Here is a 27932-nt window from a genome sequence, read left to right as displayed (position 1 = left end):
ATCAGCTTAATTCCTCCATGTAAAAATCCTGCAAACTTATTTACAGCACATTCAGGCAGTAGGTAGGTAATAAACATTTTAATAAACTGGTGACATCTTATTGTTCCATGCAGAGACGTCCCCCTCCGTCCCCCCCGGCTTTTATTAACACATGATCAATCTGAAGTTCAGAGTCAGTGTTGTCTCCAAAGATTGCTGAGATATTATCATTGTAATGTTTCCTTGTGGCCGTGATCGTATAGTAGTTAGTACTCTGTGTTGTGGCTGTGATCGTATAGTGGTTAGTACTCTATGTTTTGACAGTGATCGTATAGTGGTTAGTACTCTGTGTTGTGGCCATGATCAAATAGTGGTTAGTACTCTGTGTTGTGACCGTGATCGTATGGTGGTTAGTACTCTGTGTTGTGGCCATGATCAAATAGTGGTTAGTACTCTGTGGCTGTGACCGTATAGTGGTTAGTACTCTGTATTGTGACAGTGATCATATAGTGGTTAGTACTCTGTGTTATGACAGTGATCGTATAGTGGTTAGTACTCTGTGTTATGACAGTGATCGTATAGTGGTTAGTACTCTGTGTTGTGGCTGTGATCATATAGTGGTTAGTACTCTGTGTTGTGGCTGTGATCGTATAGTGGTTAGTACTCTGTGTTGTGGCCGCAGCAACCCCGGTTCAAACCTGGGTCATGGCAGTGGCTCCTAAAGTGTATATGTTGTCGTCACTCATGAAGCTGCTCTATCATCAACTTGTAGACTGAAGGAATCTCAAGAAGATTCTAACTCCTTTAAAATCTACCATCAGTATGTCTCTCTGTGTCATAGTTACTCTAGAATAAAATAGTTACTCATTATCTATTATATGTTGTTGTTTCTGTTCATATTTATTTATGTTCTTAAATTCTATTAACGTTTCAGTACAAATATTAGGGGTCCATATATTCTGCTGTGGAAAATGGACCTCAGGGTTCAGATTCTATGAGGGTCCTTTTACAATCTTACACCGGCACTGAGCCTCGATGGAGCCTTGGCCAAATGAAGCCTCATCAACCATTTTCTTTATTTTCTGACTCCACCAGATGGCGCTGTTGGTTTGAAGCTAGAGGCTGAAAGATTGGCCATGAAGTGTGTTTTCAAACATTTGTTGAACAGACAGCGCCATCTTGCGCCTTCTGCTTGTATGGGAGACTGCCTGAGAATAGCAGGTGCTGTGAGCTTTTAACCCCCCTGGCCAGAGGGGGCGCTCTTCTTGCTCTTTTTCAACTCAAATTTTCACAAACACATCAATGTTGGTAAACGCTGTGTGACCTGAGGCCTGAGGCCTATACTACGAAGCTGGATTTTCTCTTATCCAGATAACTTTCAATACTATGACACTCATTCACTTCTCACCAGGAAAAATCACCATGGTAACTTACCCTGAATGTCTTTTTTTTTTTTTTTTTTGAGAGAGAAGAGAAGAGAGAGAAGAAAGTCGAGGGGGGAGGGGGGAGGGGGGTGGGGGGAAGGGGATAACATACAATGTCCTTGTTGTGCTACATATATTATTTGCAATAATCACACTCATCCAAATACTTTCCAACTGTTATTAGATTGAACCAGCCTGAGCAGCTCTATCTAGACAGTAAGATGATTTCCTAGATTTAACCAGCCTGAGCAGCTCTATCTAGACAGTAACGTGAAGCAGGAACATGAAATAACAAAGAGGCAACAACAAAAGAGGAACATGATTTTTAAAGTTTGAGCAAATGATGACAGAGAACAAGCGACTTCAGAAGCACCTTTCGTGAGGAGTGAAAGTGTGTGTGTGTGTGTGTGTGTGTGTGCGTGTATGTGAGTGTGTGTGGCTTGTCCACTGGGTGTGGCCGGAACTGTTGTGGGGGGACCCGTGGTGACACCCCGGGGTCCGAGGCCACCGCGCCCGGACACCGCCACCCCGGCAGACAGAAGCCCCCCAGGCCCGGGGAGACCCCAGCGAACCACCCCAGAGAGCCCCGCCCCCGCCCAAAAAGCACCCGACGGAGAATGCAGAGAGGAATCCCCCCCAGGCAAGAGGGGCCCACAAGAGAAGGACAAAGGGCACAGGGCCCCAGGCCCCGACCCAAGCCGCCAAGCCGAGAAAAGGCCGGAGCAGGGCCCCCGGGCCGAGCGGGCCGAGAGCCCCCCCAACCCCGGCGGCGAGTCCCACCGCACCCCCGGGAACAGGCCCACCCACCGCCCCCCCCAACCCGGCAAGGCAGAGACGGCCCCAGCCGCCGCGCCCCGGACCAGCCCCGCCCCCAGACCCAGGAAAGCGAAGCCCGGCGCAGGCCCCGGTCGGAGAACAGTCAACTCTACACCCCCAGGAGCCTCATAATCCACCCGCCCCATAACCCCTCCCCCCGGGTCTTGATTGGGAAACCCAACCCATGACCCACCCCGCACACACACACACACACACACACACACACACACACACACACACACACACACACACACACACACACCCTGAATGTCTAACCTCCGGAGCAGGTTATGTTCTGGATAAGAGGTCAAAGCTCCGCCTCCTGACCAATCAGATCTCTTGGAAAATGCCCCACCCATTCTTAAATGATGGTGATTGGTGGGCAGGTTCAGCACTGAGCTGCAGCAGAGCGGAGATGAGAAAGTAATTTAGAAATCTTTTTGACATAATAGAATAAATCCTGGTCTCTGAGGCTTTGAAGGAAGTTTTTGTTCTTGACTTGTTCCAAGTCTGTTTATCTCCACGAGGGTTGATCTGGAATAAAGAGCTTAATGATCACACCTGACAGAACTGCAGAAACATGAATTTATGGAACCAGAACTACTCCTGTCGTCACGGTGATGAATTAATATTCCAACATAAAACACAAGAGAAACTCAGCCTCAAAACAACTGGATGGAAAATCTAAACTAAAAGAAGATCAGTGAGGAAGTTCAGCCCGACACGTTTCTGCTGGAATAAAGTGAAACTGAGTGATCACAGTGCTGTCTGTTTATATAGTCTGATGAATTAATCTGGTATAATCTCACCAAGTCAGCATTAACAAGTCAGGAATGTTCTGGCTTTGGCTGCAGCAGCAGTGTTGCTTTTAGCTGCTGGATGTGTTTTAATTCTTCATAATCTCAGAGATTAACTGCTCCTTCAGTAATCTGTAAACTGCTCTGCAGAGTTTCTCTGTGTGTGATTGGTCAGATGCTGCAAACTCCGCCCCTTTCATGTGAACAAGCACACATAGGTCTGGGTTGAACCAGAGAGTTGATAACCTGCTTGGTAGTAACGGTGATCAGGATCAGTCAACCCAGGAAACAGAGAGATCCTGGATATGTTGATCAGGGTTCCTAGTACAGGCCACAGGCCTCAGTGTGATTGAAAAAATATTTATATTTACTTGCCGCTCAGTAAACCAGCGGCGGCCTTGCGCATGCGCGGTTCCTTCTCAGTGTGGACGCAGTGTGGTGAGGGTCTCCTCTGGTCTGACTGCAGGAGGGAGGGAGGGATTGTCAGACTGACCGCAGGTCTGTCAATGCTTCAGGACGGGGGAGGGGCTCACAGCAGGACCTGCTGCTCGTTGACCACAGTGACTGCAGAACCAGACCTGCTTTCACCTCAGAGTCACCAAACACACTAGAAAGTCGCTAGAATTGTCGCCAGTCGCTTTTCACAAAAAAAGTTGCCAACAGGACCTGTGAGCCTGTCACCAAGTTGGCAACAGTGACAGGCTCACACCCCTGCTGACACAGACAGGATCTTTGTTCTACACTTCTTTTGAAACTTGCTTTCTTTGCTTAACTTCAATAAAGAACTACTTAGTTTTCTTTCAACAGGAGAGGAGGGTGCACCATTCCCAGATGAACTGCAATACCAGGCTGATGCGTGGAGTGGACAGAGCAAGCTCCTATTCCATCTCCCTGTTCCAAATATCAATTTAATATACAGTCCCCAGATAGGGGACATATCAGATATTAAACTGATAAGAACAGATTTTTTTTTTCTTTTACAAGATTTTATTGACACATTTTACAAGTCATTTTCTTCCATTTCTTCCACAGATGTTTTCACTCATTTAAAACATAAAAGCAAACAAGGTACAAGCTTCTGTTTTAAAATATCATAAATACAGTACTTTAAATAAATAGAGATTTACAAATAAAGCAGGACCTGTTGAGTAAAATGAGAAACATGAGGAAATAAAAAGTGTCCATCGTTGTAAAAGTCAATAAATAGGAGTGCCTTCAGTTTAAAAGGTCTATTCTTGTGCAGGAGAGCAGTGAGTCCCTATCAAGGGGAACTCATCCTGTTCTCTCAAACATTTGGTCTCTCGGGGTTCTGCCATGGTGCTCAGAGGAGGTCCTCTCCCTCCTTCTCCTTCCCTCCGTCCACACCCGGAGAGCCAGGCCGCCGCTGCCTTGACCTTTTCTCGTGAGGCTCCGGCTCCTTCGTCCGAATGGGCAGGGAGGCGATTCTTCTTTGTGGCTGTGTCCTCGGCCTGCCGCCTGCAGCTTCCACCTCGCGGACCGTCGCTGCGGCCATCTGGATCACAGCCACGGGGGGATCTGCCTATGCCTTCTTACCAGCAGGTTTCTGGAGGTCCAAGTGGCGTCTTTGATGGCGGCCAGGGTGAGCCACATCTTTTCAAAGTCCTTCTTTGTCATGAACTCGTGGCTCACCCCGTATAGCACCAGCTGTGCTGTAAGGACCCCCCCCTGCTGGTAAGTACGGGAATTGCAAGGAGCCGGCCGTTGCCCACTGGTCTACGGCAGCGCTGCACTCCCAGAGGAGGTGCCTCACCGACTCAGGCGCGCCACAACCAGGCCGGGGGCAAGTTGAGTGCGTTGCCATTCCTCGGGAGTGCATGACGGCCCTGACTGGGAGAACCTCGTGAGCCACCAGCCATGACAGGTCCCGGAGTCTGTTTGGGAGGACAGGATGGTTCACGTTGCGCCAAACTGTGGAGGGCTCACCGAGTGCAAGCCCGCGCACTGGACTCACTGGTTCCCGTTCCTGCACAACAGAAATGAGACATTTGTGGTTAATTAAAATCTGCAACTCCTCCTGTTCCAGGTTAAACTGTTTAAAAGATGTCTTGATAAAATCATAGGCCGGTGGCAGGTTAAAAGAAACTGGTATTTTAAGATCAATGGGTAAAATCTTAATCCTTCGAAGGTAGGACCCCATCCAGAAACGAGCCATTGCTGTCGTCTTTGGGTTCCTGGAGGGGTCCGTGTCAACAGCCATGTGCTGTTCCTTTAAAAGGTCATACCTGTCATTTTCGTCATTAAAACCATAAATATTCAAGAGCTTAAAATCCTGGTCCATAAAAGTCAAATGTATTAAAAGTGCCCTACCGTCTCTCACCACAGTGCTGCCCTTCACCAAGATCCGGGGATTATTTATTAAAATGGCCACTCCATCATTTTTATTACCGTTGGAGCCACTCCATACTGACGGGAGTGGCCACATCTCCTCCCACTGTTGGTAAGAGTTTAAAAACGGTATAGCACACTCCTGTAATAAAAACACATCCGACTTAAATGAACTTAAAAAGGATAAAACACTCTGGGCTCTAACTCTCGACTTCACACTTCTCACATTGATGGTAGAGAAGGTGAGGGTCATGAGTATGGTTAAAACAACAGGTAGGACATTTTAAAAAGACTACAAAGTTTGAACTATAAAATCAGTTAAAAACAGTGACTAAGTTATCACTTGTGAACTGAGCTCTTCCTTCACTTCCATAGGTGAGGTGTGAAGGCTTTGAGCTCTATTCCCCGTTCGGGCTCTGGGAGTTGGTCTCTCCTGCAACCTCCTATTCATTTTTGAGCCTTTTGGGGTTGATTGCAGAGCAATTGAAAGAAAAGAAACCTCATTGGGTGAATTGGAGGGGAAGACTCTGGGTTCCTCCACAGACGAACTGTCTGAGTACACCTCAACTCTTCCCCTCTTCTCTGAGCCCTGGGGAGACTCAGAGGACAATCTCACTGATAAAAGTCATTTCAAATCGCGGGAACAAAAAACAAAACAACTCAGACCTCGGCCAGCCAGCCGGCGACTGGGAAGTTCGGTCCTTGAGCTGCACCTTTAGACTTCGAGAGCGTGCACGGAACGCAGCGCTAGGCCTGTCATGATAATAAATTTTGCTGGACGATAAATTTTCCCAGAATCTATTGTGATAAACGATAATATTGCTGTTTTCATACCATTTTTCCACTAATATATTAATAATGGTATAATAATGCAAGTATAACATTTTAAAGATAAATAAACTTTTATTTCTGAAGAATATTTAAAATTGGAATTGTATTATGAAAAAAAGAGATCGTAAATATCCAAAGTAAATAATCAAAACAACCTCATCTCTCCCTCTCCTCCTCACGGGGACTCATGCTGCACTCAGGTGTGCCAGGTGCCATGTTGCTGTGAGAATTGGAGTTACGTGATGCACCTGAACGCATCACGCAGTATCAGCAGCATGAAGCTTGTTAACCCTTAACTTCCACTACAACATCACTGACAACTGCTGCTATTACTCTCAAGATGAATTCAACAGGACAATTCAAAGGGACAATAAACTTTCAATTCTACCTTCAATAGTTGGAGCTTCTATTCAAACTTCAGCCAAATCAAACAGTATGTAGGTCAGTTCAAACAACCATTCAGTATTGTCACCATCTCTGAAACATTGATCAGCACTGACAAGGGAGCTGATTTGACCTGATGGATTCGAGTTCAACTCCTTAAACAGAGAGGGGAAGGCAGGTGGAGGGGGAGCTATATATGTGGGTGTAGACCTGAAATATAAAGTGGTGGAGAAAATGACAAGAGCAATGAAAGATGTGTTTGAATGCAACACAGTTGAACTCTGTATGAAAAAAAAGAATGTAATTGTAAACTGCATTTATAGAACACCAGGGGCCAGTTGTTCAAAAAAATGTAATCTGGATCAAAATGATCCGGATTTGAAAATGTCATTTGTTGCTTTCCAGGATGCAGAGAGTTGCACAGTAAGACTCTGGAGTCCATTTGTGGTTCCCTTTCTAGGACCTCACCACTGGACACCGGGTTCTGTGCACCTTTCTTTTAGGGACCGAGCCCAGAAGGGAAGCTGCCTGGAGGCGAGGACCCTATTGCATCTGGAGTGTTTCTTTCTTTGTTTCTTCTCCTGACGCCATTGAACCCAAATTTGACATAAACTTGCAAACCAAATTTGGCACAATCATCAGGACTGGTGCAGACTACAAGAAAATACAAACAATTAACCCACAAAGTGCCAAAGTGTGCTCTCTAGCGCCACCTACAATCACCACAGCCATGGTGTGATCTCTCTAGAAATGTCGTAGAGAGATCAAAACAAAACTCATCTGTTCGTCTCATCACGACATAAAAATCACACTGACACCCCTGACCTAAGTCCAACAGGAAGTCCTCAATTTGATTTTAAGAATAAGATTATCAGCAGAAATTTAAATTGGGTCTCACAGCCTGTAGGAAAGTCATAGAGCGATGAAACCAAAGGTCACTTGTTTGTCTCAGCAAGACCTGGAAATAATGTAATGACACTCCTCACTTAATCCAACAGGAAGTCTTTCAAATTTGCCTTTCAAATCAAGATCCATCCATGCTCATGTCAGCACGGTCACCCAAATGACATTGCAACAGAGCACAAAGGAAGGTGGCGCCCAGCATGGGACATGAACCCACGACCTTGACATTGCGAGTCTCATGCTCTACCAACTGAGCTAGAAGAACCAGGAACCATGAGGGATCACCAAAAGAAGAACCGGACACAGTGACCTGCAACCTTCAAGTGATCCAAGTTTCAATCTTCAGTGTTTTTACTGCAAAATCCTCCAGAGAACAAAAGAATAATCAACTATTCTAACAATCAGTGGGTTGCTGTAAAGAAGTTGCATTTAAATGAAATCACCATGTAAGTTTCAAAGTGTCTGTGTATTCAAAATGTGCAGACACTCTGATGGTTCTATCTGCTAACTCTGTTTGGTGATGTCATAGTGATGTCATAAAAGAATGGAAAATATTAAAGTGACAACATTTCTTTCTTCACTTTGATCCTTCTTGACTTTGATCTTGACAAAACTATTATCTATTAATAGTTTATTGATACTTTCTCTGAGTTTATTAATACTTTCAGTAATAAAAATAAAGTATCAAGAAAAGATTACAGTTCCTGAGTAACATTGATGAGGACACTCGTGGTGTAAAGGTTGAATGAGTCCAGTGACTTGAGTTGAAATAAAGGAGGGAGTTGAGGTCAAAGAAACACACTTTGACTCCAAAGATCCAAGTTTAAATCTTCAATGTTTTTACAGCAAAATCCTCCTGGAAACAAATAAATAATCAACTATTCTGACAACCAGTGAGTTACTGTAAAGAAATAAAAAGAAATAAGGTGCATTTAAATTAAATCACCATGTACAAAGTATCTGTGTATTCACAATTTGCAGACAAACTTAAAAAAGCTCTGAAAAATGTTGAAGCGTCTGTAGTTGAAGTGTTTTCATTAACTAGATGTCCATGAATGAACCATGCTGAGCTGCTCTCTGTGGTTTCATGGTGTAATGATTAGCACTCTGGACTCTGAATCCAGTGATCTGAGTTCAAATCTCAGTGGAACCAGACTTTACTGGTGGTGCTCTGCTGTGGTGAACATTCTCCACAATAGTAAGAACTTTCCATGGACAATAAATAATGATTGAGGACAAGTGATGAGTAATTTTCATTATCAGGTGGGACAGAAGAAGCTGCAGCCTGGACTTGAGGCCAGACGTCTTGCAGCGGCCAGTTCAGAGTTTTCTGGAGAGGAAGTTGACTCCAGATCTGGTTGGCTGCTTTAAAGCTGGGTGACGTCTCCTGTAAGTCAATGAGCTCAAACTGCATTTCTGCAGGCTCTTCCTCAGGGACACATGAGAAAGGATTTTGGAAGAGGTTGAATGACTTCTCATGGACCCTGAAGTCGGAGAAGTGGTGGTCGAATTCCTGTCTGAGTTTATTTATGATGTTATGGTTCTTGTTTGAACGCAGGTGACGTAAAACGTGGCGCCCGTCTGTGTCGTCTACAAGCGCCTTGCAGGCGAGAAAATGGGTGAGATGTCCCTGTTTGAGCTGTCCCTGCAGCAGTTCAAGTTTTTGCTGGAAAGTTTTGACATTGTCAAATAGTGTGGAAATGAGCTTCCCATGGCCCTGCAGCTTCACATAGACCTTTTTCACGACAACCTGAAGTAGCGCCTCGTGGAGCTCAATCACTTCCTGTTTGTGTCTCATTGAAAATGGACCTTATCTTTTCACCGACGCTCCTGAACTTGCCAGCTTTTTCATTTGCTGATGCGGAGGCCATCGCAGCGGGGAATACATGAACAAATACACTTGAAGAAGGGTATAAGTTTATCCATGAAGAATATCTCCACAGCTATCAAGGTAAGAAAAGACGGAGTTCAGTGAGCTAACCGCGGCGCTAGCTACAACATATGATGAACATAAACATGGTGAGAAGCCTCATCTCGTCTGCTTAATTATTAGAGGTATTTATTAGAGGCATGATCTAGACTTTTAAATGATATTTTACATTATGATATGTGTTTGCTATTATGATAGGGGAAAGTTATGATGATGATGCCAGATGTTCACCTTCACCCTGCTTTGCTTCTGCATGCTTCTAGTATCAGATAGTATCAGCTGTCATAGATGAGAGCTGAAGAACTTTCATGTACGATGGACACTCCTGTATGACAGAGAGCTTACTATTCCTCTTCTGCTGCTCTGGATTCTGTTACTTGATTAAAGCTAATTATGTTTTAACAAGTATTAATTTCTATATATGTGCTAAAAACACTTCTCTGTTTTAGACCTCACTGGGTGTTGACAAGCTGAGTTGTTGGTTTATTCCTGTAGTTGTGCAGCTGGTAAAGGCTTTAACAACCATGTAGTTGAACTCCTGGATCAGCCTGCACACTCCTCCCAGCTCCAGCTGCCAACGCTTCCTCCTGCACTGACCTGCACAAGTCATCTACACAGAGGGACCAGACCAAGAACACAGGTAAAAAAAAAGATGAACCATTGTTTTCCTTTTGTAATATCATTTAGTACGTGACAATCTCCTTAGTAGTTTTAGCAATTTAAGTAAAAATCTTAGCTCTCACAAATCTATCCCTCCATGTCCGACCAAATTGCTCACCTGTCCCTTTATTTATTTGTCATATTTGTTTATTTCTTGTAAGGGGCTCCATCCTGAACCTGCCAGTGAGGTGGTGGGGGAAACAGATGTGTGCAGTCCAGCTGTGCAGAGCTTACACAGGTGTCATTTATTGGTTTGTAATGTTTTTATGCTTGTAATGTTTCCTTTGTCATAACTTACTGTGATGATGTCACTCATGTGTTTGTAGGACCACTTCCTGATCCCGACATCCTGACATCAGGAGGAAAACTATGCCAACTGGAGTCCCAACCACTCAGAGCTCTCCTTTTAGATTTCCTCCCAACTTTGGAGTGAGTCCCAAACAGATGATGTGTCCCAGGTTGCTGACCTCAAGGTTCAGGATGGCCACAAAAGTCTGAGGCGTTCACACACATACTACTGGCAGGGACAGGGTCAGCTGGTAATCACCAGGTTGGAATGGTGGGACTTTCTCACTGACACATTTAGAACAATAACTGTTGAGCGAGAGCGGCGTGATGAATCGTTCACTGACCAGATGAAATCAAAACTGGACATGTTTTACTTCAATACCATTAATGTGTTTATTTCAATGCAGTAATGATCATATTAAAATGTATAAATGACCTTTTGTCACTTTGTGTTTTGAACATTAAATCTCAAGTTGTGTGAATCACTGTAAATAGTGTAAATAGTGTAAATAGTGTCGAACATGTCAATAAGCTGCTCCTTCAGGCCCACAGCCACCCTGAAGGAGAACATTAAAACTCATCAATCAGAGGCATTCTGGGGCAGCGCTGGGTTCAGGCTTCATCTCCTATTGTCTGAGCTCTGGTCCAGTATATGAGGCGGGATGCAGGTGGAGCAATGGACTCCCAGAAGATCCGGAACCCTCTCAGATGGGAATTTGGTGTAGAACCGGATCTGCTCATCAGAAACACAGTCGCGAGTAAAAAGCATGGGAGACAAATCCACATTCTACAGCCTGGCTTCCAACTCCTTATTATATTCAAGAGCTTCATCTAGTGCAGCTGTGAAACCAGAAAATAAAATTACTTATTATCTTTAGTTACAGTTGTCAGACATTAGTGTCAGAAACACACGACGTACATCTGAATATGAGCATCAATTATTTATTATTAGACTTTACATCCATGGTCTTCATTGGCTACAGGGCCGATCACAGCTGACTTTGGGTGAGGGCACTACTGTATAACTTGAACAGGTTACCAGTCCGGACACAGACAGTCAATCACACATATATACCCACACATATTCACAGTCACCAATTGGCCTAAAATGTATGTTTTTGGTACTGTGAGGGGAAATAAGAAGAAAACCGTTGCCACAACAGTCTGAATATAATATAGGCACACACACAGCTCAAAGTAGCGTGTACTTCTGTGTTGAATGCTCATGAAGCCATCAGGAAACACAAGCAAATTCAAATGAAAACTGTATGTATTTGTACACAATAGTTAAACACAATGTTGCAGCAACATGTCAAAGTTTCATTTATGAATTTCAATTTTAGGAATTAAAATCTTAATATGTTAAGCAATTCAAAATGAAAACATAAAATGTATTACCTGACGGGAATAATTGCAACTAGAAAGGATCAGATGATTCCATTTTGTTAGTTACATTGCCAGAGAACAAACTCAAAGGTAAGACAGTGAGAATCCCCGTGTCATCTGAAGGCCACTTGTGGTTATGGAATCATCAGGATAAACACACAGGAAAGCGTCCCCATTCCCCAGCTCATGTTTCCGTACCATTCAGTCAAAACACTGCAAAAGAAAGAAAAAAAATAAACAGGTCACATTGTCACTTTTTGCTGTCGGTTCCTCAGTCCTGCTCCGTGGTCTTTGCCAGCTTTTTTGTTTGCGTGTGGTTTGTTCAACTATTTGTTACCATGTTGTTCAGTCACAGCTGCTGAAAACTGATATGAGCCAAACCAGCCTTTAGCCACTGTCGGTGTTCCCAAGAGCTCCGGAGGTTCCAGAGACAGTGGTGAGTCCAGTATATTCTAAAGGTCATTATTCTTACTGACACTTTTCCTAATGTTCCATTTAGATGAATAACCTGATCAGGAATTAAGCTTTAAAATGAACGATTGCAAAAATGCAATTCCATCTCCAGCTCATGATGAGCCTGTGTTTAAGTGAAATACCTGAGCGAAGGATTGCCATGTGTTTGATCGTACCTAAAGGTTTAGTTTTAGGTTAAAGCTCAAATTAACATTTCAGAAAGGGCAGTGTCCCAGTCTTTTAGGAATACTTGTCACCAACAACTTATATATTTAATTTGTATAATCAGAGGCAATAATCTGTTTTAGCCTCGCTGGACTACAATGAATTTACGGCTCACTAACTGCAGTTAAACTATTGTTTCACCTTCTACCGTACAGCATAGGACCGACTGAATACGTTTATGTGTGTGTTTGTTCTCCTCAAGGGTTGAAGAATCCAGTCAATCTGACAGAAATATTGTTAGTTAATGTGATAAACTTTGTCTATGAGCAGCTTGTAGAAGTGAGAGCTACAGAAACATAGAACACAAAAGCCTCATCAATGGTGGAGACGTTACACAATGAAAAGCTTGTAGAATATACCTACACGGCAAACAGGAAATATTCCCTAGTTATTCAAATGAGAGACATTTGTTTGACTGATGTCACGACATGACATTTTGCATCAAAAGATTAGAAAACACAAATAAGCAGAAATAATGAGGAACCTGCTGTTGGTGAAGGTGTTTTGTAATCACATAGTACAAAGTTCATAATACTCAGTGTAGAAGTCTATAGTCATCTTCTCAAGTTATTGACCCTGGGCTAAATTAAAAGAATATATCAACTTAGTACCTGTATTCCTGCTTTGTGATGTGATTTAACTAACAGAATTTCACACGTTAGAACAAGACCTATGATGTTTGCAACATGAGCATCGAGGAACACAGAACATGAATTTATATGGAGTACACACTGCAGTACTCACATACCACTGAGCTCCTTCAAAATAGAAAATCAATTTGAAAATGTTTCTTAGTAAGAAAAAAATTATATACCGTATTTTCACGACTATAAGGCGCACATAAAAGTCTTGGATTTTCTTCAAAATGTGCGGCGCGCCCTATGGTGCAGCAGTGCGCCCTATGGTGCAGCAGTGCGCCCTATGGTGCAGCAGTGCGCCCTATGGTGCAGCAGTGCGCCCTATGGTGCAGCAGTGCGCCCTATGGTGCAGCAGTGCGCCCTATGGTGCAGCAGTGCGCCCTATGGTGGTGCAGTGCGCCCTATGGTGCAGTGCGCCCTATGGTGCAGTGCGCCGTATGTGTGTGTTGTTGTTGTAAAGCGGACGTAGTAGTGAACACCATGAGAACGTTAAAGGGGGAAGTGTGGGCGTGGATTGTATATAAATGAACGGGTATGTGCGTTATGCAGAACATCGTTGTTTTAACAACCCTGAAAATGGCGAAGAGACACGCTTATGAAGCACAGTTTAAACTGAAGGCCATCAGCTACGCGGAGGAACATGGAAATCGAGCAGCCGCGAGAGAATTTAAGATTAATGAATCGATGGTTCGCAAGTGGAGGAAGCTGGAAAACGAGCTCCGACAGGTGAAGAAGACGCGGCTGAGTTTCCGCGGACATAAGGCAAGGTGGCCCGAGTTGGAGGAAAGACTCGAGCAGTGGATCATCGCACAAAGAACGAGTGGGAGAAGCGTTTCCACGGTCACCATTCGACTAAAAGCAGTAACGCTAGCAGAAGAAATGAAAATTGAACATTTCCAAGGAGGTCCGTCTTGGTGCTTTCGTTTCATGAAACGGTGCCATTTTTCCATCCGGGCCAGAACTACGGTAGCGCAGCAACTTCCAGCGGATTATAATGAAAAGCTGGCCATCTTCCGCTCCTACTGCAGCAAACACATCGCCGACAAACACATCCAGCCCAGCCACATCACTAACATGGACGAGGTGCCGCTAACTTTCGACATCCCGGTGAGTCACACTGTGGAGAAGAAGGGGACCGGCACGGTAGCGAGACGCACAACGGGGCACGAAAAGTCTTCTTTTACTGTTGTGCTTAGCTGCCATGCTAATGGACAGAAACTGCCGCCTATGGTGATTTTTAAGAGAAAGACTTTGCCTAAAGAGAAGTTTCCATCAGGAGTCATCATTAAGGCAAATCAAAAGGGCTGGATGGATGAGGAAATGATGAAAGAGTGGCTGAGGGAGGTGTATGTAAGGAGAACAGGTGGTTTTTTCCACGCATCACCATCGCTGTTGATCTGTGACTCTGCGTGCCCATCTCACAGCCGATGTGAAAAAACAAGTGAAGCAAATGAACTCTGAGCTTGCTGTCATACCGGGAGGCCTGACAAAGGAACTCCAACCGCTGGACATCGGTGTGAACCGGCCGTTCAAAGTAAGGCTGCGAGCGGCGTGGGAGCGATGGATGACCGATGGAGACCACAGTTTCACTAAGAGTGGAAGGCAGCGCCGGGCGAGTTACGCCACAATTTGCAACTGGATTGTAGATGCTTGGGCTAGCGTGTCTGCTGGCACTGTTGTTCGAGCTTTCGCAAAAGCCGGCATCATTTCCAAGGAGCCGCACGGCACGGAAAGTGACTCTGACAGTGAAGAAAATGAACCTGGTATGTTTGATGGAGATTTAGCGCAGCTGTTCAATTCAGAAACAGAGGACGAGGAGTTCGATGGGTTTGATTGATGACGATTACAGGTAAAAAAAATGTTAGTACTTTGTAATCAATACTTAAATAAAGCACAACCAAACTCAGTTTTGCTCCCGCTCTATTTTTAAATACGCACACTTGTATGCTTGTGTGTGTGTGTTGTTGTAATGCGGACACCATGAGAACGTTAAAGGGGGAAGTGTGGGCATGGAACCTGCGCCCTATGAGCAGGTGCGCCTTATGTGTGTGTTAAATGCAGTAATGGCACACATAACTGAGACTGCGCCTTTTAGTACGGTGTGCCTTTTGGTCGTGAAAATACGGTATACAATATCTACAAATGTTAACCTAGAAGATTCTATAAATAGTTTATTTGTGGTTTTCCCAAAGGAAGTTTTATTTATTGTTTTTAAAAAATGTTTTCTTTAGTTTAATGAGGTTCTATATGTGTTCTGTATATTATTTCTACCGAATTATCGTTATTAGTGAGAAATACAGTACGAGCTGTTTGTTTTGTATTTACTACAAATAGTGTTCTTTTATGTGTTCTATATTCTGCTTCCAAAAGACTGTAAAACAAACTTGCAACATTTAAGACTTTGTAACTGTGAATTAGATAATCTGTGGTCAAGCTCAGAATCTATCCAGAAATTAATTAATTAACATTCAACCAGCCATTTCTACCACTCTGATCATATTCCCTCCATCATTACTCCATGAAGGGAGCAAAGAACGTTCATCAATGACAGAGAGTGTATGAACTGAATCAGTACGCTCTGTCTGCTTCACGCTCAGGAGGAAATATCACGACTCATCATCGTGGGTAGAGAGACCAAACACTTTAGAAACACATTTCTCAAGTCAAGAACTATAGAAATGATCCCTGAAAGTATAGTCTTAATACTCCTTAGTACAAACAGCTGAGGCCTTGAATGAATCAGTCTTTCTCATCACTGGTGAGCAGATCTTTTTGTTATGGATCCAGCAAGAAAGAGATTTTCTCCTGTCTGGGATCATTTCCAGCTGATCTCTCCTGATAAATTCAGCACAGAATAGCAATAGTGTGACATATATGAACTATTATTGATATGTGATATTGCATTGCAGAACCCTTGTACTAATGTCCATCTTCCACATTCTGGCATTTTTAAATGTGACATGTATGTTATGGTCCAAATAAATACATCAATAACACCTCATCTATGCTGAGGCAGGAAAGTGGGAAAAGTATATAAATGTACACCACAACTTGTAGAAGCTTGTTGAAATTCAATGACTAAATAGAAGTTTGCAGAAGTCACATAATAATTAAGATTAAGTGAAGATGTTCAGTAATGAAGAGTGATTCACGACCGTAGAAAAGAGCTGCCTTCAGAATATTTACATTTATTTCTATTAATTTTATTTTGTTCCAACATTAGATGGTGTTTGAACAAATTTCCATTATTATGGATGGATATGGACATGTGCCAAATAATCTGCAGAATAGCTTATGGCAGTGGTTCTCAAACGTTTTACACCAAGTACCACCCAGAAAATACTTGGCTCTCCAAGTACCACCATAATGACCAACACTATACAGTAGCCTAGTGAGCCGAAGCATTCATCAAAAACAAGGCAGAGGTTTTACTCCTAAAGAAGTATATTTAATATTGTCAGCCATTGTAACATTTTACACAGTTAGATTAGTAACACTACGCTTAAATATAGGGAAATTAAAGACTGTACTTAAATAATGATTTAATTAAAATATATTGCACAGAAAAGTTAAATAAAACTGTACTGTACTTAAATGTTAAGTAAACAATGTACTGTACTTGATTAAAAAATAATCTAAACAGGCTGCTTTCTGAAACAGAAACACACGCACACGCACACACACACACACACACACACACACACACACACACACACACACACACACACACACACACACACACACACACACACACACACACACACACACAGAGGAAGAACAATAAGATTAAGACTAAAACTATAATAAAAAGATGTTCAATGGATTCTAGTGAATGTCTCTCTATCATTCTACTGTAGATCTGGGATCCCCCCTCCCTTCTCGTGTCACATGGCCCCGCTTGAGCCAATCGAAAATGAAACATGGCTGGCATTTCAGGAAATTATGTTTTATTCACGGACTGAGTATTTCAGACGATACATATTATGAAGTAGATAACGGCTTTAGAAACGATCGAAGTAACTCCTCTTCCACCGTCCAGTTCATCCATTTTAGTAATCAGCGGGCAGCGTGACGGCAGCGTTACGGCGGCGTTACAGCGGCGTTACGTCGGCGTTACGGTAGCATTACGGCAGTGGCGGCACTTCGTGTCACGATCGCCCGTAATGTTACGCTTAGCCACCCGCTAACCTCCGGGACTCGACGTGAAAAGTAATTTTACACACAAAATACTTCACTTTTTTCACAAGAATCAGCTTAGATAGGCCTTTTCTCACAGAGCTGCTAAATCCCGTGTTTTCAGCTGCAGTACAGACTAAGTTAGGGTATAAACGCTCTACCGTGAATAACTGTTGATGTCAGCGCTTTTATATTTATGTCAGTGATTGTTTGGCATACCACTAGAGGGAGCTAGTGGTACTCATACCACACTTTAAGAATGACTAGCTTATGGGTTGTAGTGGGAGTTTGAAAGTTCAGTGTTATGGTTAACTAATAAATGCACCAGTATTATGACTGGGCGAGTTTATTTCTTGATTTCAGAGACACTCCACCACTCTGATCATATTCCCTCCATCATTACTCCATGAAGGGAGCAAAGAACGTTCATCAATGACAGAGAGTGTATGAACTGAATCATTACTCTCTGTCTGCTTCACGCTCAGGAGGGAATATCACGACTCATCATCGTGGGTAGAGAGACCAAACACTTTAGAAACACATTTCTCAAGTCAAGAACTATAGAAATGATCCCTGAAGGTATAGTCTTAAACAGAGAGGGGAAGGCGGGTGGAGGGGGAGCTATATATGTGGGTGTAGACCTGAAATATAAAGTGGTGGAGAAAATGACAAGAGCAATGAAAGATGTGTTTGAATGCAACACAGTTGAACTCTGTATGAAAAAAAAGAATGTAATTGTAAGCTGCATTTATAGAACACCAGGGGCCAGTTGTTCAAAAAAATGTAATCTGGATCAAAATGATCCGGATTTGAAAATGTCATTTGTTGCTTTCCAGGATGCAGGAGTTGCACAGTAAGACTCTGGAGTCCATTTGTGCCCCTTCTAGGACCTCACCACTGGACACCCGGTTCTGTGCACCTTTCTTTTAGGGACCGAGCCCAGAAGGGAAGCTGCCTGGAGGCGAGGACCCTATTGCATCTGGAGTGTTTCTTTCTTTGTTTCTTCTCCTGACGCCATTGAACCCAAATTTGACATAAACTTGCAAACCAAATGTGGCACAATCATCAGGACTGGTGCAGACTACAAGAAAATACAAACAATTAACCCACAAAGTGCCAAAGTGTGCTCTCTAGCGCCACCTACAATCACCACAGCCATGGTGTGATCTCTCTAGAAATGTCGTAGAGAGATCAAAACAAAACTCATCTGTTCGTCTCATCACGACATAAAAATCACACTCTGACACCCCTGACCTAAGTCCAACAGGAAGTCCTCAATTTGATTTTAAAAATAAGATTATCAGCAGGAATTTAAATTGGGTCTCACAGCCTGTAGGAAAGTCATAGAGCGATGAAACCAAAGGTCACTTGTTTGTCTCAGCAAGACCTGGAAATAATGTAATGACACTCCTCACTTAATCCAACAGGAAGTCTACAATTTGCCTTTCAAATCAAGATCCATCCATGCTCATGTCAGCACGGTCACCCAGATGACATTGCAACAGAGCACAAAGGAAGGTGGCGCCTAGCATGGGACACGAACCCACGACCTTGACATTGCGAGTCTCATGGTCTACCAACTGAGCTAGAAGAACCAGGAACCATGAGGGATCACCAAAAGAAGAACCGGACACAGTGACCTGCAACCTTCAAGTGATCCAAGTTTCAATCTTCAGTGATTTTACTGCAAAATCCTCCAGAGAACAAAAGAATAATTTCAGAAAGGGCAGTGTCCCAGTCTTTTAGGAATACTTGTCACCAACAACTTATATATTTAATTTGTATAATCAGAGGCAATAATCTGTTTTAGCCTCGCTGGACTACAATGAATTTACGGCTCACTAACTGCAGTTGAACTATTGTTTCACCTTCTAGCGTACAGCATAGGACCGACTGAATACGTTTATGTGTGTGTTTGTTCTCCTCAAGGGTTGAAGAATCCAGTCAATCTGACAGAAATATTGTTAGTTAATGTGATAAACTTTGTCTATGAGCAGCTTGTAGAAGTGAGAGCTACAGAAACATAGAACACAAAAGCCTCATCAATGGTGGAGACGTTACACAATGAAAAGCTTGTAGAATATACCTACACGGCAAACAGGGAATATTCCCTAGTTATTCAAATGAGAGACATTTGTTTGACTGATGTCACGACATGACATTTTGCATCAAAAGATTAGAAAACACAAATAAGCAGAAATAATGAGGAACCTGCTGTTGGTGAAGGTGTTTTGTAATCACATAGTACAAAGTTCATAATACTCAGTGTAGAAGTCTATAGTCATCTTCTCAGGTTATTGACCCTGGGCTAAATGAAAAGAATATATCAACTTAGTACCTGTATTCCTGCTTTGTGATGTGATTTAACTAACAGAATTTCACACGTTAGAACAAGACCTATGATGTTTGCAACACGAGCATCGAGGAACACAGAACATGAATTTATATGGAGTACACACTGCAGTACTCACATACCACTGAGCTCCTTCAAAATAGAAAATCAATTTGAAAATGTTTCTTAGTAAGAAAAAAATTATATAATACAGAAGGAAAAAGGACAATAGAACATTCGATCCACATGAGAAATAACTATGATTTTTCCTTTTATTTGTTGAAAAACTGTTGTTATTCTTCATGTTTTCTTCTTGATGTGTTTCTAAAGTGTTGCTGCACCTTGTTAGGATGACAAGGCCCCTGAGGAGGATTGGTGTGTTTCAGGAGAAAACAGGAAGCAAAGGGGATTGAAAGAAAAACATCCAAAGAGGAAAATAGTGACAGATGAAGAGCAAATCAAACCTGGTGAGACTGTGTGTGATGTGTAATGAAGCAGATCCAAGTGAAGTGTTTTGTTGTATCTAACAGTCTTCTGGTGCCTGGCTCAGTACACCAGCATGGAGCAAAGCGGGTCCCCAGAATAAAAAACAAAAAAAAACTGGTTGGGGAACAAAAAGTAAAGTCCGAGCTGAAACACATTGAACTATGTACTTTGGTGAAATACGTACCTTTATTATGCGTGCATGTGTGCAGAACTCTGATATGAGAAATGAAATCCATTCAGTGGTTAGTGTGATAGCCGGGAACTGAATGGCAAATTGAATTTCTCCTACTGGGTTCATATTTTTGTAAATTTGGCTATGAAGGAGTGAGTGGCTCATCTGATATAAAACTCACCGTACAATACTGGATTACACCAGTGGATATCTTTTACTGATGTTATACGTCAACATCCCATTAAAAAAAAAAAATGTCATAAGGTAATAGATAGCTGCATGATTTTGTCCATCACATTTGGTCCTTCAGTGTCATTTCTGCCTTTGATAGTAAGTAAGTTGTTCTGTGGTTCTCAGCTCCAGCTCATGTAGAAGACTTCAGGACAAAGTGAGACCAGTGTCACTCTGCAGTGGAACAAAGTGAACAACAACATCAGCTTCATCCTCCAGTTTAATGGTACCGAGACAAACATCAGAGCACCAGATGGAGACGGACCAGTAACTCACACAGTCTCATGTCTCTCTGCTGCAACTGAGGACACATTCACTGTCTTCTCTGGGTTTGGGAGCGTCACAAGCGGCGGAGTCAGCATTAATGCAGTCACTGGTAAGATGCTGTTTTCAGGAAGTTGTGGGAGTTTGATTGTGATCCCACATGTGTATAATGTAGTTATTTGTACTACCAACGCACTGTAATTCTTGTGGCTCTTTGTCTCTGACTGTTTGGCCGCCCCTGCTCTATAAGAACAAGAAGAAAGTTCGCCGCTCCAGCATCTTGCCGAACAACAACAACAACAAACGTTGGCACATCGACCAGCTTTTCTTCAGTTCTTATGGGTTCTAATAGGAGGATGCAGGGGCCTTTACTCAGACGTCTCAGCTGCAACGGAACAAATGTGTTTGTTGTGGCTGGTCCCGCAGTGTTTACTGTCACGTGATGATGTCACATGCCTGCGTCATCATGCAGCCGTTCACAACCCCGACTCTCTGCGGTGGGACGGAGCAACAGAGTTGGGTGTGGGTACGCTGTTTACCGTACCGTGCGGTACCGTGCAGTGGAAACGAGGCCTATGATGCCTCTTTACATGACTCAACAAAAAAGAGCTGGCTCGGTTACAGTTAGTCCAGAACTCAGCCGCCAGACTTCTGACCAGCACCAACAGGAGGCCCCCCCCCCCCCCCCCCCCCCTGTGTTAAGATCTCTTCACTGGCTCCCTGTTGAGTCTCGTGTTCAATATAAAATCTTGGTGCTAACTTTTCGAGCCCTACATGGTCCAGCTCCTCCTTACATTGCTGACCTCATAAAGCCCTACAGCTCGACTCGGACCTCGAGATCGTCTGGGCAGAACCTAATAAAAGTTCCATGTACTTGCTTTAAAACCCGGGGAGACCCATCATTCAAAGCTGCCGCACCCCGACTTTGGAATGAACTCCCACTTGACCTGCGCTCCCTGGACTCAGCGGACATCTTTAAAAAGTGCCTAAAAACACATTTGTTTGCCAAAACATTCTAGTCTAATCGACCCACGCTGCCGACTGTCGACATTTGTTGTGTTTTTAAGATGTTTTTTTCTCTTCTCTGTTTTTATTTGTTTTTACTGTGAAGCACTTTGTGACTTCATATCTGTGAAAAGCGCTAAAGAAATAAAATTTACTTACTTACTTACGTACTTACTTATTTACATACTCTCAGGTGTGCAGCTCAGCTCCAGTGCAGGTCTTGTTGACTCCTCCCAGCACACAGACACACGAGGAAGAAGAAAAAACACAGAATATACAGCAGCAGAGCGACACTTTGTTCAGTCACAGCTGCTGAAAACTGATAGGAGCCAAACCAGCCTTTAGTCACTGTCGGTGTTCCCAAGAGCTCCGGAGGTTACAGAGACAATGGTGAGTCCAGTATATTTTAAAGGTTATTTTTAGATTAATATTAATTATTTTATGACACGTTTCCTAATGTTCCATATCAGATGTGGCGTGTACATGAATAATGTGATCAGGAATTAAGCTTTAGAATGAAAGAATACTTTTTTTTTTGCATCTTTTCAAAGGTTTACCTCATGGAGAGGGGACTGGTGCTTTTTGTTCTCACAGGTTGGTGCAATTTTAAAAAGGCAATTACATCTGTAGCTCATGTTTCTAAAGTGTTGCTGCACCTTGTTAGGATGACAAGGCCCCTAAGGGGGATTGGTGTGTTTCAGGAGAAAACAGGAACCAATGGGGATGGAAAGAAAAACATCCAAACAGGAAAATAGTGACAGATGAAGAGCAAATCAAACGGAGCATACTTTTGATTAATACATTGTATATTCTGGTTTGCTTTAGGAGTGATCACCAATGTAGGTTTTGGCCAAACTCACTACAACTTTGTAAATACTCCTCTGAACTGGACAAACGCTCAGCGTGTGTGCAGGGATGACTTCACTGATCTGGCCACGATTCAAAGTGCAGCTGACGTTGATGCAGTTGGAAACACAGCTTCGAGCGATACTGGTGAGTCCTGAATACTTGCACCGTATTTGACACACACTGTTGTGGCGTCTTTCGTCCCAAACATCTAAATTTAGAGTTGCACATTGAGGAGATTTTCGACTCGCAGAAAGTAAAAAACACTCGCAGAGAGATTTTCCAGGTTTCACAATAAAGATGTACTATTTATTTAAACAAACAAAAAATATTCTCAGTGGTTTACTTTCTTAAATAATACAAACACTTAATATAAATTCTAGTTTGTACAGGCTTGTGTGCCTGCGGTAGAAAAACCATCACTCCCTCCTCCTTCCACACTCACAGCTTCCCCTCCTCCTGATTCTAAGGAGGAAGGCCTGACGAGGAGGAGGAGAGATCCACACATTTCTAATGATCAAAATAACTAAAAAACACAAAAATAGGAAAACTTTAAATAGTATTTCTTATCATCACTTAAGTTTGCACCAATTTGACAAAGAACATTTATAGTCTCAAATGGCTCCAACACACACAGAATAATCCACAATGGCAAGTTTCAATTGTCTTGTTTTTGACCGAATCAACATCTTTTATTTGAGCAGGAAAAGCCTGGATTGGTCTTCATGATGACTTGCAAAACAGCTGGATGTGGTCCTTAAATGACAGCAGCTTCTATGGCGAGGGAGAGGCGACGTATAGAAATTGGTACAGTGGTCAGCCGAACAATTATGCTGGAAGAGAAAACTGTGGAGAACTTTGGAGTTTATACTATGACAAATGGAATGACGTGTCTTGCAGTTACAATCGTCGGTCTGTGTGCTTCAGTGGTGAGTTTTTTTAAAGAGTAACATTTTAAAAGCATTACTTTTCAACAAGAGCTTCCAGAAATGTCAATACTTCAGGCTGTGTGTAAATGTGTTGAATAAGTCACTGCCTTAGAAACTACTGTCAAATATTCAGCTTTTTCTTTTATTTTGATTCACAGCAAATAGTAGAAGAACTCATTCTTTGTTTATTAAAGAAAAAAAAAGTGTCTATATTTCCAGGTACATTGAATGGAAAAGCAACCTTTGTTAGGATTGAAACATTAAGAAATTGGACAGAAGCTCAGAGGTTCTGCAGAGAGAATTATGTCGATCTGGCCAGGTACCGTATGAACTCACTAATTTGTTCATTCCATCCATGAATCTGTGAATTTGTTTTCCATACAGTACGATGCAGATCTGCTACTCTTCCCTCCACAGCATACGAAACGAGCCCGAGCATGAAATGGTCAAGAGAGTTGCAGGTGACAACTTTGTGTGGATTGGTCTGTATCGGCGAAAAGTTTGGTCTGATGGGAGTGACTCTCTATATCGAAACTGGGAGAACAACCAGCCCAACACTACAGGCGAGACGTGCGTCGCTTCATCATTGGAGTCAGGACTGTGGTCAGATGAAGACTGCTCCATCCAACTGCCTTTTGTCTGTTACACAGCAAGTAATATATATGTTATTTTTACTACTAAATACTGCATGCTTGTGGCGTTGAGATCCCACAATAAGACTTATTCCATCCTTCTCAATTCTTATTGCAAAAACAGTGTTTTCATAAACTCCATTTACAAATATTTGAAAGAATCAGTGACTCATCTCTCGGCACGTCACTGGATTACAATGCAAATGTTTGAACGATTTACATAAACCTGCTATGCAACAATAGTTTATATGTATGTTGTGTTAAATTGGTGCTTCTATAAACACAAGATACAAACATGTTTGGTCATTCTGTTTCACTTCTGCCACTGATAGTAAGTAAGTTGTTCTGTGGTTCTCAGCTCCAGCTCCTGTAGAAGACTTCAGGTCAACAGGACAAAATCAGACCAGTGTCACTCTGCAGTGGAACAAAGTGAACAACAACATCAGCTTCATCCTCCAGTTTAATGGTACCGAGACAAACATCAGAGCACCAGATGGAGACGGACCAGTAACTCACACAGTCTCATCTCTCTCTGCTGCAACTGAGTACACATTCACTGTCTTCTCTGTGTTTGGGAGCGTCAGAAGCGGCGGAGTCAGCATTAATGCAGTCACTGGTAAGACGTCTTGACTCGTGTCATCAAACAGATGAACGATAGAAAAACTAAATACTTTAGTGAAAAAACTGTTTTTTTGTTGTTTTTCTTCCCTCATCCCTGAGTTATACAGTCAAGCAACACATGTTAAAGTTAAATTACTGTTAAATGTACATGCAGAATTTCTAAGTATAATGAATGCCGTCTTTCCGTTTACTTCATTCCATGTAAACCTGACTGCTTGACACTTCTAACAACAGAGGGACCCTGTAAGTATGCTTTTCTTTCTTTGTAATTGAGATTTTTCTTTTCCAGAATCTTTTCATCGGCTCCTGATCACAGGAACACCTCAAACCATACACCTACAAAGTGCAACCTCATGTGTTTTATCTAGGCACAATGTGAACGCGTTGGGTTTGGTTTTGTGAGCTTCTCTGTTTTTCTGTCAACAGATTATGTCTATAGGTTCAAAGTCAGTTTCAGTTCAGGTGGTGAACTATCACAACATGAAAAGGAGGCTCTTTTGGACCAGGTGGGACTAATATCAGTTAACATTTTAGTATTAACTATCATTTATCTTTCATTATTCTTTTGAAAAAAAAAAAATATTTAATTCCTAATATGGACATATTTTCTGCGTGTGTTGTTGTTCAGCTCATCGAGAAGTACGGCCTGCCACCCCAGTCTGTGAGGAATAGGTCTATTACTTGAAACTACTGGATCCAACTGTAGACGCACATGGAAGGATTTCAACCTTTTACATTCAAAGTCACTTTCCAGGGGAATTATATGATATATAATAAATGCATAGCATCCCTTTGTGTAATTAATGTCACTGCAAGAGTGGCAGGGATGAGTTTTGATGAAGCTATTTCCACTTTTCTGTCATCGTTAAATCATTTCCATATTATTGCTCAGGGCTGTCCTCTCGTCCTGACTCTCTATATTGTTCACACAAGTTAAAAAAGGCGACATTATGCAGGGATGTTGTCTGTTTGTCTCGTGGATTCTTGGATTTGTGATTTTGCTTTGCCATTTTGATTTTGTTCTGTGGATTGTTGCACCTTTGCTTGGTGGTGGTGAAATTTGAGAAAGCTTCCTTGAAAGCGATTGACAAGCGCTTGGGCGTGATTATAGTGACATCTGCTGGGGGTTTGTATGTACTGCACGTGAGGGGAAGATTTGACCAGGGATCATAATTTCATGACTGTGACTGGTCTCATCCTTTCATCTTTCATTTCAGTTCTTGATTTAAAATAAATAAATAGTTGTTTTCCAACCAAACTTGTGTCACTGTAGTAAATCACATTGAAGATCTTTATTTTCTAAAGAATAACTTCGACAGTCTTTCACTCTGGCCGACACCTTTTCTCACTATACTGCTCTGGCTATGTGAGAAAACCCACACATACACAGGGATAACTTGCAAACGGTGCACAGAGTCAGTGTGGAGGAATACTGCCAATGCTAATCCCCCAAAACAAACTTTTTTGTAGGTATTCTTTTTTTTTTTTTAGCTTTTTATCTGTCAGTCATTCATTTGTTTTCCACATTTGAAGAAATGCAGCGTTACATCATTGCATGCCAAGGCCTGATTGCTTCATCAATAAAGAAATGACAGTATTTTCAACAGAAGTTACCAGTTTTGGGTGCTTTCAATTCGCACCACAAGTCCTTTTGTTGCCAGTCTAACTAAAGAAAGACACATGAGTCAGGTTTCTTAAAAATTGATTATCAAACTATATTGAAGTGTGGTAAGCAAGCAATATTCTCAATTTACAGAATTCTGGGTCCTGGTTCCTACTCTAAACCGAGCGACGTGAACTGCGAGCATGTCTGCCGATGCAACATGTGTATTTATGCATTCATCTGCCCACAGGGGCAGGACTGTCCAGATGGTGAGTCACGGGGTCACCGCAGGGTTAGCTGAGGTTTGCAGGATGTCACGAAGCCAGGCTGGGGTCAAGGGGTACTTGAGGGCGGTCATCAAAAGGGACCAGTTGTGACGGGTTTCCTCTGATTGTAGTCTAGGTTTCGATCCCCCCACTGAAGTTCCTGTTTCACAGGCTTTGTCTCCTCCAAACACTGAGATAAGCACATTTTACAGGCAGCATCCTGCAACCATAAACTAAAGTTGTTTCTCATTAGAGCTGACCTCAGCAGATTGTTAGTCATGCGCTAAGCAAATTTCCTCAGAGAAAGTTAGTATCTTTCACACAGTGTTTAAGCAGAGCAGTTATTTTAAGAATAGAATCTCTTAACACCAGGTAAAGTCACTTTAGGAATGCTGTAGAATGAAAGAGCTTGCAAACTTTGTTCTTCAATTACAGTATTGATCATTTATACCCATATACAACCATATAAGTCAAAAGCAAGGGAGGACAGAAAAAGAAAAAAGATGAAGCTATACGGCAATGAACAACTCCCCTCTTCTAGATCCTTATTCAGAGTTTAAATTAAATTCCAGTTTATTGTCATATGCAAATCACCAAACCTGTTTCCCCTGTACGAGGAAATTCTTCTCCTGCTGTTCACAGAGAATGACAGCAGCAAAATAGCATGTAAAAGAAAACGGTGCAAAATAAGTCAATGACTGTCGACAATACATAAATAGAAAGTGGTGCAAGAATAGGTGAAGAAATGTTTATGTACAAATAGAAAAACTAGAGTCAAAAGATGCAGCATGAAGCATGTACAAGCAGTCTTGTGCCAAACGTGTTGTATGAGGCAGAAGGAAGAAGGATCTTCTCATTTTCACCGCTCAGAAAAATAAAGGGAAGACTAAAATAACACATCCGACGGATGTTCTCCTGAGGGACATTCTCCTGGGGGATGTTCTCCTGAGGGATGTTCTCCTGAGGGATCCCCTCCCAGACTTGGATCAAAGCATCAGTGCATTCCTTTTCGTTTGTTGTTTGTTTTCAGTTTTGTCATGACCATGTGTTAAACTAGGCTATTTTCATTTATTTTTATTTGTGCATGAGGGTGAATCTTCACTCTTTCACTTTAATAAAGTTGCCGGCCTGCATGCAATTCCTGTCCTCACCATTGAAGTGTGGGGGCGCAAGTCTTAAACATCATTAAATCATACATTCGCTCAATTTGAAACAGGGAAACCTGGTAAATGTCGGCTTTCGTAAAAGAAAATAAGCTGGGGGACTCTGAGGAGCAGCAACAGAAGCTGATCCAGGTCTGTGGTGCTTC

At 42.4% G+C, this 27932-nt stretch overlaps 1 protein-coding gene across 1 annotated transcript; it reads left to right on the top strand.

Moving 5' to 3' along the window:
- The first annotated feature begins 22012 nt into the window (after positions 1 to 22012).
- On the top strand, positions 22013 to 26009 carry LOC308123775 (C-type mannose receptor 2-like). Its single transcript, XM_080486438.1, has 9 exons — positions 22013 to 22116; positions 22278 to 22320; positions 22552 to 22719; positions 23277 to 23501; positions 23721 to 23820; positions 23919 to 24154; positions 24492 to 24749; positions 25181 to 25260; positions 25383 to 26009. Exons 1-9 carry the CDS (start codon positions 22114 to 22116, stop codon positions 25437 to 25439), a joined length of 1170 nt encoding a protein of 389 aa, XP_080342564.1. The 5' UTR covers positions 22013 to 22113; the 3' UTR covers positions 25440 to 26009.
- The last annotated feature ends 1923 nt before the right edge of the window (positions 26010 to 27932 follow it).

Source organism: Lipophrys pholis (assembly GCF_963383615.2).
Source record: "Lipophrys pholis genome assembly, chromosome: 18".
NCBI classification, from domain to species: Eukaryota; Metazoa; Chordata; class Actinopteri; order Blenniiformes; family Blenniidae; genus Lipophrys; species Lipophrys pholis.
Note: the sequence above shows the minus strand (reverse complement) of the source record. Positions and strands in the feature narration are given on the sequence as shown.

Bases quoted from the DNA above. Each gene is read 5' to 3' on its own strand.
- LOC308123775 (XM_080486438.1), top strand. The intron at 23,502-23,720 runs GTGAGTTTTTTT...CTATATTTCCAG, and splicing joins TCGGTCTGTGTGCTTCAGTG to GTACATTGAATGGAAAAGCA. The intron at 25,261-25,382 runs GTGGGACTAATA...GTTGTTGTTCAG, and splicing joins AGGAGGCTCTTTTGGACCAG to CTCATCGAGAAGTACGGCCT.